Source organism: Lottia gigantea (genome assembly GCF_000327385.1).
Source record: "Lottia gigantea unplaced genomic scaffold LOTGIsca_77, whole genome shotgun sequence".
In the NCBI taxonomy this organism is placed as follows: Eukaryota; Metazoa; Mollusca; class Gastropoda; family Lottiidae; genus Lottia; species Lottia gigantea.
Genome location: NW_008710566.1, coordinates 177,722 through 188,977, shown reverse-complemented (window position 1 = coordinate 188,977; position 11,256 = coordinate 177,722). Strand labels below are relative to the sequence as shown.

Below are 11,256 nucleotides of genomic sequence, written 5' to 3'. Positions count from 1 at the left end.
AATCGCAAAAAAAAAAATGCAAATCCGATTATAGAATTATCCCAATTAATACTAATGAAGAACAAAACTTATAGGGCATGACCGTCTCTTCGCTTTACCAGCCGCCATTGTTAATAAAAGCAAATCATTTTCATGTTATTGTAGATGAACATAAAACCTAATATTCATTTTGATAAGAGTTAAAGATAGCTGAAATGAGATTCTTTCGGCTGGTAACGGAAGTACTTATTACACATATACATATACACATAATAGAATACAAAAATTATCTAAAAAAGGGTTTAATGGCGAACTGACTGGCCCGGGTTGTCGTACCAAGGTCTAATTATAATAATATACATCGTCGCTTTTATTCACAAAAGTTCCTGCTATTTTCTGTTCAATTTTTTTGAACGATTCTCGTTTCTTGGGGTTTTCATGCCAACAGTTTGTCATAATTTTGTAATAGCTGAAAAAGAAATATACAGAGTTATTTAAAGGGACAGATGCGTCATTTTCTGAGGCGGATTTGGGACTTGAATATTTGTATATGTACATAGTCTTCTAGTATCTGACATGCATGAAAATCGTATAATATCTTCAAAAATATTTCTATTATATGTCTTTTCTATATATTATTAGGCCTATGGCAGAGTTTCACTAAAAGACGAGTCATTTTTTCTTCCAAACGCGGATAATAATTCTAGTCATATGGATTTAAAGGCTAAAATTTCGACAATGAGCTGTGAACACTATTACTGATTAGCTTAGCTAAAAAAAAAATCCATTTTCTGAGACTAAGGTACGATTGGTCAAACGAACCTATACTTTAAATGCATCAAAATGTCATCAAAAAAATTCTAAAAATATTTCCGAAGGGCAATTATGACGTTCTGAAAAATTTTACTTGAATAGTCATTTATTTGAAAACATTCTATGCTTTTGAATTTCTTAAAACATCCAATTCAAGTTAAAAACTTACAAACTGTTACACATTTCTGGTTTGCTCATACGGTAGCCTCCCTTGATTCTGTTTTCAACATCTCGACTCTTCATGTCGCTATAAGGCAATTCTCCTGCAAGAATATAGACCAATTTATTGGATGTTTTAGCAACGATTTCCCTACCACTCCTTATATTCGGCTAGAATTGTGAAGTTGGTGAAGTTTTACCTTCACATTTTACTCTATCGACCAACTATTGCTCCAGGCCCGTAGGGAGCCGCGGTGGCCCAGTGAGTTAGACGCTTGCTCGCTAACCTGAAGGTCCAGGGTTCAATCCCGGCATAGGTCGAGATAATACCTTCGGATTTTTCAACCCGGTTTCCCTGTGTGAGTGATGCAGGTAAGAGGGGCTGACATGGAAAAAGTGTCTAGTCGTTCGGATGGGATAATAAACCTAGGCCCCGTGTGCTACAGGCTGTGCACGTTAAAGATACCCTGACAGTTGAAAATCGAAAAAGAGCAGGCTAATGCAGCTGTCCTGGCAAAAAAAAATTTCCATCATTGCACCCTGCATGTCGTTGCCCGTCTTCATCAGCCCACATGGTGCAGAATAGTAGGACTCCATTCATTTCATTTCCAGGCCCGTAGCCTATTGTTTGGAGGGGCAATGGTGAAAGAATAATTGAATGAATAAATGGATTGACTTACACACAAAATGAATCGGTATAATAAATTAAATGAATTGATCTTACCCAAACTGAAAACTTCCCATAAAACAATTCCAAACGACCAAACGTCACTCCTTTGATCGGCATCTTTTAGTGACGTCATGCATTCTGGAGCAGTCCATTTTAAGGGAATTCTTTCCTGAAAAACATCAAGAATATTTGCCTTTCAAAAGAGTGTCTTTACATATAGAATCTTATCTTTAACCTGTCGACAAAGCCAGATCAAAAGTTAGGGATCAGCTGATGGATTGTAATCTAAGATGTATTCTTTGTTATTACTAAGATGTTTGGCCAAGGACCAGCTGGTGAAAAAGGTAAGTTGATTTTCCTTACCTTAGCATCTTCGTCTTCGGATGATTTGGTTGGCCCAAAACCAGTTATTTTGGGTACAATAGTAAAAGTTAGTAACACATTTCTAGCTGCCAGCTTCTTGTGGACAATCTAAAAGAAGAAGTAATTCCGAATAATTCCATTACTGCAACCTACTACCCCATTGGCTCTCCGGATATTACTTGCCCCTCCGAACAATCAAGTCTGGCTACAGGCCTGCTGCGTCACCACATAAAAAACGAAAGAATCCAAACCTTTTGAGAGGCTAGGTAAGCCATTCCTTTACAGATATCGAAACAAATTCTCTGTAAGAGCTCGCTGGTATCAGAGCTCATGTCGCCTCTCAGGGATATCAGCCACTTGTCTAGTTGTCCTGTTTCGCAATATTCTAGGATCATAACTGGTCCCACTGAAATCAGAAAACAATGAATCTCAATTCGGCATGTACTTATTCAAATCGTAAATCACTTGGCAATCTAAAAGTCGACAAAATTATTGCTTCGACACAGAAGCGTTTTTAGAAAATGCCCGAGAACGGGGCTTTGGGTGCAAAATGATAAGTGTCTTCCCGAAGCGAGGTCGCTGGTGGCTATGGATTTCACATGGTCGGAGATGGATTTTGAGCATTAGGATTTTCACGTCACAATAAGACCTATTGGCTCATAATGAGTCTTTTTTATCAGCAGTTGATCAATGGCCCTCCCACTGAATATGTTACTTCTTCGACCGACTAAGAATGAGTCAGTTATCCCATCGCGAAAAATGATACAAAACTTACGAGCACTGTTATCGATAACAGCACCAACAAATTCCAAGACATTGGGGTGATTTCCCACTACTGTTGCCATGTAGTTGATTTTGGCTCGCATCAACATTTCGTCATCCGAGGTGAAATTATCTAAAAATATTAAATATTCAGGGAATAATGTTGTGTGTCAGAATAAGTTTTTCGGCTTCAAACGGGGGAATCGACGGCACAAATCCATGGCTTACTTTAGTTAATTATAGACGGACCTTACGAAAAATTTTCATTCTGAAAAGTGATTAGGATAGTTGAAATCGATCTTTGTATCAGCAAGTAAAGTAAATTCTGCCATTTCCAAAACAAGATGTCCTGACGGTGATTTTGTTTCAGAAACATGTTTCAATAGAGTGAAATGAGTTTTTGTCAATTAGAAAATGGAAGTTTACCTTTCAACATTTTAGCTACCACTTCATCATTGCTCGTTTTGAGTTTAGCTTTAGAAATCGTGGCAAATTTTCCAGTGGTAATATTGCCCAGTAGAGTAAGCTGATGGTGGGGAATCTGCCACGACTGACCCCTTTCAAATTCCTTACCGCCATACAGGTACACGTCATCTTCCTCGCACTTATACGCATTGTTCTTAAATTGACCCAAAGCATAGTACATGTCAATAAGAAATATAATCTGAATGTTATTTAATTGTAGTAGAAACATACGTCAAATTCAAATTTCGAAAAGTGACAGGGATAGCCTCAGTTGAATCATTTAGATTATCAAATGTAAAGTATTTAATAAAGGAACAGATTCGACATTTCACGGGATTAATTCGGTCTAGAATATACATAATATAAATAGTCTTCAGAAGTACAAGAAATATACGAAAATCTCACAATTCCTCAAAATACCTCAAACTAGGAATTTCACTTTCTATTTCTACATATGGCAGAAATGAAATGAAATGAATGGAGTTTTACGTCCTACTTTTCTGCACTCTACATATGGCAGACTCTCAAGATGAGACGAGTCGTTATTCTAGCGTTCAAACGCAGATAATTCCGGACAAACATGGATTTGAACGCTCAAATTTCGACAAGCATAGCTAAAAAAAAATTCCCGTTTCAGAGACAAAGGTATGATAGGTTAAACGGATGGCGAACCTATCCTTTTGAACGATTATAATAATGTTTCTAGTAAAAAAAAGAAAAGCTTACAGGATAGGCCCTGGTGGATGGCTGGTGCATGTTAGTCTGTTTCGATTTACCCAAAGCATTCTGAATGTAAACAGAACCTCTTTCCTTGCGTCTTTTAGTAAACGGTGGACGGTTTGTGACAAATAAAAACACCAAAACCACGAGCACTATCAACAGCAAAACACCTGTAATACAGAAATAAATTAAGGAGAATTGCATTCTCTTACGAATATACCCAGAGCTCAAATGTAGACCACATCGTTTGTTTACATGAAGGAACTTGGAGTGAAAAATCGTTTCTATCCAAAGAAAAGGAAGGATTTTGTTAAAATGTCCTTAAATGCGTACCATAAGGCGGCGTAATACTATGTCAATCAATCAAAAACAGAAAAGATGGACGTAAACCTTCATTTCATTCAATCAGAAGGGTTATCTATATAAACAAGGGCTGACCAATTGTTGGCACTTATCCCCTTCCATAAAATAGTGAATATATCTATCTATCACACAACAGTACTGTTCTCAGATTCATAACAAGGTTTCATAAGAACATGAACTCGTAGCACAGGTTAATGACTATGCAAATTTGGCAATGTATCCATGCGCCGTGTCAACAAACATCATTGACAACTTAGAATGGGAGGTAAAGGGCATGAAATTACTCCAAATAACATTATTTTGACTACATGTTACAATTTAGGTATCAAATGAACGTGTGCTTATGTCATAAGAATTTCATGAAATATTTCCCGAGCCAATCTGGCAATTTCAGAAAATTCGCATGACATAAGCAAAGGTTTAAGATCCTCTATATTTTAAACGCTTACCTATGATGATGCCAGCTATAGATCCTGCAGATAAACCCTCTGAAACTACAAACATAAATAGTGCTTTGTAGGCTATTGCTTTCGCCAAGTATTTACCTTATTGCGCACTGCATCTGAATCTAATCTTAACTTGATGAACCTTGCTTTAACCAATCACATTTCTCAACTCTCTCACAAAATCCCAGCGCTGGAGAGATGAAAAATTTGATTAGTTAAAACATAGGTCCTAGGATGAATGCTCAAGAAGTCATCGTTAGACCCGGACTGAATTGGCTACATTAAAAATAAAAGATAATAAAAAGATATTGCCGAATATTCTTAAAAAAAGTAATTTGCTTGGATTAAAGCTGTCATGCCCATAAAAGTTAAAATCCGTTAACCTGACAACTAAAATAAGCTACTCACCAGAGGCCTGATAACCTTAAAAAGTAAACGAACAATAAATCAATATTATTTACAATCAAAGAATTCGAAAACGATATAAGCTACATACATTAACATTACACAAAACCAAAACAAAAACTTACTTACCAGCTACAGACCCTGCAGATAAACCCTCTGAAACTACAAACACAAATAGTGCTTTGTAGGCTATTGCTTTCGCCAAGTATTTACCTTATTGCGCACTGCATCTGAATCTAATCTTAACTTGATGAACCTTGCTTTAACCAATCAAATTTCTTAACTCTCTCACAAAATCCCAGCGCTGGAGAGATGAAAAATTTGATTAGTTAAAACATAGGTCCTAGGATGAATGCTCAAGAAGTCATCGTTAGACCCGGACTGAATTGGCTACATTAAAAATAAAAGATAATAAAAAGATATTGCCGAATATTCTTTAAAAAAGTAATTTGCTTGGATTAAAGCTGTCATGCCCATAAAAGTTAAAATCCGTTAACCTGACAACTAAAATAAGCTACTCACCAGAGGCCTGATAACCTTAAAAAGTAAACGAACAATAAATCAATATTATTTACAATCAAAGAATTCGAAAACGATATAAGCTACATACATTAACATTACACAAAACCAAAACAAAAACTTACTGCGAAAACCGTAAATTTGCGAGTATAATGCGCAGTATTTCTTCACTACAATGAAATTTTTCCGTGAGGTTTTTTCTTCAAAATGAAACGATCCCTGACTTAGAAGGAACATTCCTAAATCAATATATGCATCAATATCGCCCATATGATAACTGATTTTCAGCGAAATTTTAAGTTGCAACCTTTTAAATATTTGGGAGGCCAGTTTTTAAAAATTTTCAATCTTTGCTTACATTGTTCGTATCCGGACAGCTTTTTAACATCATCAATCTAGAAATAAGGAAACACAGAAATCTTTAGATTGTAGACTCGTTTAGATACTGATTTGACCAACTCGGGTCTATCGGAAGAGTAAGTATATAGACTACGACAGGTGCGCCATTTTTGGTGGTTGATTTGAGTCTTGAATATACGTAAATAGTCTTCAGAAGTACTAAAAATTGCATAATATCTCAAACAAGAAATTTCTTTTCCTATTTTTATAGATTTTTATATCTTTCCTATATAAGACGGTGTCTCAAGAAAAGACGACTCGTCTTTTTAACACACAAATTTCGACGGATTGGCTTAAAGAATTACATTATAATATACTAGTTAGATCAAGGTTTAGGTGTTATTATCTCGAACCACACTTGGTAGAACTGAGCGTTATTTACCATCGAAGACTTCATTTGTGCAACCCACATGATAGAAACAATATTTTGCTTCCAAACATTAAAATAGATCAAGGATAAGGCATAAAAATCCTCGACTGCCCGTGATAGTGCGGGAAATCACTTACCCTAAACGACTGTCTTGGTCCATTGAGCATAGCTTGGTTCATCACTTCTACGGTCAGGGCCACCCCAGTCGAATCCTGGGGGGACGGGAGGCTCAAATCACAGTTATCTATCTCTAAATCAGCCTCTATATAAAAACAACGATCTATCTTGGCCAGACAAACCAGCTCTCTAACATCAGCATTAGCCTACATTAAAAACCAAAACAACAGCTTGATTCAATCTACATGTATATTAAATCAGACTCTGATATCTAACAATGCATGTAAAATCCCCCCCCCCCCCCCCTTTCGAAATAACAGTGTTTTGTCCGAAAGTTTGTCGATCGCTGCTCGAATACCTGGGATATGGGTAAAAATGCCAATTACCTGAAAGCTTGTCTGTGGCCAGGGCAGAGTGCCATTAGCATATTCTGTATTGGTATCGTCACGTACAGCCTTCCATGATACCAGTGCTATACCACTGTCCATATCTTTAGCTACACACTTTAGTCTGAAATAAAGGGAATCGCAAAATAGGTCTACTTTTTGAAATCACAAAAGTTGGTATTGGAATGCCCTTGGAGTGCCCGGTGCCCGTGGACTTGAGTTGGTTGGGTCCCCTCCCCCGGAAAATGCTTTTTTTCTCTCCAAGTCAATTATATGCCTGTTAATGGTAGATTATAGACTTTCAGTATGTAGTAAACGCTATTTCAATCGTTTATATGTTTTTTTAAATTTTATATAGGCTTATTTTCTTAGGAGTGAGGGTCCGTGGACTTGGTTGAACCAGTCCGCATGGTAGTTAATGAGCCACTGTAAATTGCATACTTGATCAAAGAATATATCGAAGAACTCGTGACACTCTTGTTGAATCAAGATATTACCTACCTGGATCGACCTGGAACAGATCCACTTTTATAATCATAATCAATCTCAGAGACGGAAGGTGGCGAGGAGTCGAAACTCGTCTGCGTTTTCTCTATTCTCTCATTACCGAACGGATCTGTGGCTTTCACCCAAAACACTACAGTTTCTCCACTGCCCACTTGTAGATTCAAATCAAATTGTGTTTGAATTGGATTAGACAAATTTAACCACGTGGTCGGTTGAGATGGTTGACTGTTGCCGCCATCATTGTCTTTGTGGTAGCCATATTGGAATGACGTCATTCCACGTGCGTTCGGAACTTCAGCTTGGGTTCTACCTTCTATATTTTTGTATTCTGAGGTTACATATTTCTCTTCCGTTTTACCCTCTTCATGAAACTGTAACGGGTAGTCTAAGATTTTATTCAAAAGCTGATTATCTTCCAAAAACTGATTATAAAAAAAACCAGTCCAATCAAATTTGATGGTACCGGAAGTGTCAGCCTGCCATGTGTAGTTTGACTCTTTGGTGGAAGAATTTGAATGAAGGAGTTTTTCAGGATCATCTGAAATTTGGATCTGTGGGTTGGGGTCATACAGGACAAATCTCCGAACATATTCCGAGTTGTTGGCTTTGTCCGCCACTTCCAGGATAATTGAATAGAGCCCTGGTTCGGGTAAGGTGTAGCTCGGGTATTGGATGGATTCGGTGTGGTTGACTTCTGCAATCTTGATCGGACCGAGTGGATCTTTCTCCTGCAGTTCCCCATCGCCGTTAGGAGTAAGTCGGAATATTTCCCACGCATATCGGTAAACACCAGAAAGATAGTCGATCCATCCATCCCATCTCAATTCCAACTTCGGATTCTATAAAAAATAAGCACATAAACATCATCAGCTGTGTGGACTCTCTGAAAGGGATGCTGAGTAAGTTGTATAAGCTCAAATACCACATAAACATTATTTTCTTGTTAGGACTTGTTAAGTGAACTCTCTGAGATGGATGTCAAATAAACATAAGCTTTGTGGATCCTCCAAAAGAAATTTATGCTAAGCAGCTTGCAGCCTACCATTGTGTATTCATCCCCGAATTCTAAAATCTTGGAGTCCATAGTACATTTTGGGAAACAGTGGTATGGTTTCTCGGTGTCAAACCTAAACATGACTCTTTTCTCCATGGTATGTCCTGTGTAATATTGAGTTCGGTAATATCGACCATTATCTATATTCTTTAATTTACGAAAACCACCTGATTCAATTGTAAATTTTATCGTCATGCTGAAAGTAAGAAGTAGAATGTAGGTTGAAATCTGAGAGACGTCGCTCGAATTAGCAGTCGACCACCTCAACGTGGGTATGTTACCCACACAGTGGCGGAGCCAGGTTTGCGTCCAAGGTTGGGAAGGTGAGGGCGAAATATCTGAAATTGCCCGAATTTCTAAACTACACTGCCATCTCGAAATGAATAAAAAAAAGAATTTTGCGAAATGTGCGATTTTCGTACATTGCTATTACTTCTGAAGACCATTTGGATATATTCAAGACCCAAATCAACCCCCAAATGGTGAAACAATCGTATACTTATTTCTACCGTTTCGTCTAACAGAAGAAAGAAATAATGCGTTGTAAAAACTTTTCACAAATACCCACTTGTCTCCATTGTCTATATTAAAGTTATAATTGGTATCTAGAACAGTACAGTTGTGGACACCCAGGATAGGGTTTTCCTTTGAGGGAGACTTGTCGCAAATCAATTCACCATTCCCGTTAACCAAAGTTGTGTTGTCTTTGACTAAAAAAGAATGTAATGATAACCTCATAATTTGGCTAAACTGCCAGAAAACCACTTTTGAATCCTTAAAAGTATTTCTGATTGAAAAAATGACTATTACAACATAAGTAACATTTTTGTTACTTTGATGTTTTTAAGAAATAAATGGTTTAAAAAGTGTGTTCCAGGAAAACCCTGGTTTATTATCAGCAATTTGTCGTTGAACCATACTTCCAGGATCACTTAACATGAAAGTCAAACAGAATCTTGGAGGAAAGTGGGTGGAGCCTAGGTGTACTACAACCAGTCAATTTCGATGTTATTGCTCTGCTGAAGCTCCACCCATTTTATTCAAACAAAACTCATGATATGCACGAGCTTCTATTTCATTGGATAAAACGGTAACGTGATCAATGCCGTCATAAGTTCAAGCTGTCAATCATATATACCACGTGTCTTACTCATTAACATATTTGAATAATTGAATAATTTTTTTTTAATATTTATGTCATGGATGTAATGAAGAGCTGACAATGTATTTTTATATATCCTATATTAGAAAATTGAAGTGTTATCATAGAGTGAGAGTTTAACCACAATTGTTTATTTTATGAAGCCGAAACACAATTAACTTTTAAATTCACATACCTTTATCGAGAATGGTTTCGAATTTTACGTCAACCAATCCAAATCTAGCTTCACTGATATACGATGAAGGAATGGGGCTGGTTACATTTGGATCGAAATTGGAAATCCCCATAAAGTCGATTTTATTGTACTCTTTACGATTTGACCACAGTTCGTCGGCAATATTTCCATCCCTGTTAACTGTAGTATCCAATAGGATGGAATATTTATCCATAGAAACGCCCCTTTTAGTGGCATAATATCTTAAAACAATTTGACATTGGTAGATTTCTGGTGTAAGCTCTGGTCTCACTGAAAAAATAAGCATGTATGAGTCTTGAAAAGTTTTCAGCCCGGACAATACTCCAGTCTACACTTGACTTCCTTACAAATGTAATTGCAGTGAGCATTTCTTCTTGTGTGGTAAAACCATAAATTGAAAAAAACCAAAAAGTAGTAAAACCATAAAGTGGTTAAACCAAAAAGTAATGTATTGATTTGGGCTTTAAATAATCTTAAAATATACCTAAATATATCTACAACAAAGTCGCATTATCTCTCCTAGGCCTTTAACTTTCTTTTTTTACCTAGCCGGTTTTTCCCTGCCTGAATGTGGTACGTCATGTGGACAAGACCATAAGTTAGAAATATATGCGAATGCGATTCATTGAACAGATGGTGAACGTGCCAATTGAATAAATAAAGTTTAGAGATGCTTACTCTCAAGGCATCCATTGTCTTCATACTGAAAACCAGATTCACAATCACAGCGGCTGTCTCCACCTGATATTTTCGAGCAATCGCCAGGATAGCATGGTTTTAAATGAGAACACAATTCTGTAAAAGGAAAACAAACAAAATATATATATATATTTATTATCTAATTCAAGGAAGGACAACTAATCCCATATTTCGTATTTCGAGATACTTAAGAAATAATGACGATGACAATGGATGGATGATAACGAAGACGATGATGATGATGGATGATGATGATGTTTAATGAACAAACCAAATGAAGATAATGAAGATAAAGAGCATGGCTGATTCTTGGTCTGTTGATGTTGCAGATGGTGAAGATACTCATGATAATGATGATGATGATGTTTAATAAACTAACCAAATGAAGATAATGAAGATGATGAGCATAGCTGATTCTTCGACTGTTGATGTTGCAGATGGTGAAGATGCTCATGATGATGATGATGATGATGATGATGATGATGATTAATAAAAACTTACTTCCTTGACACGTCGGACCACTGTACGCCCTAGTACAATCACAATTGTTAGGTTGAGAACATGTACCACCATTCTTACAAGTTGGATTACAAATAGCTACAATTGATAAGTATAAACAATGACCAGAGATTAAGCATGCGAAAACCCTAGTGTTTATAATTCAGAATGCCAGGATATTAGAAATGACCAAATGAGTTTCTG

At 36.8% G+C, this 11,256-nt stretch overlaps 1 protein-coding gene across 1 annotated transcript; it reads right to left on the bottom strand.

The window, feature by feature from the left end:
• Nucleotides 1–321: 321 nt before the first annotated feature.
• Nucleotides 322–2,379, bottom strand: LOTGIDRAFT_132033 (hypothetical protein; the record flags this gene model as incomplete). The annotated part of the gene is made up of 5 exons (XM_009066482.1): nt 322–448; nt 962–1,055; nt 1,676–1,814; nt 1,985–2,092; nt 2,236–2,379. 5 exons carry the CDS (start codon nt 2,377–2,379, stop codon nt 322–324), a joined length of 612 nt encoding a protein of 203 aa, XP_009064730.1.
• Between the last annotated feature and the right edge of the window lie 8,877 nt (nt 2,380–11,256).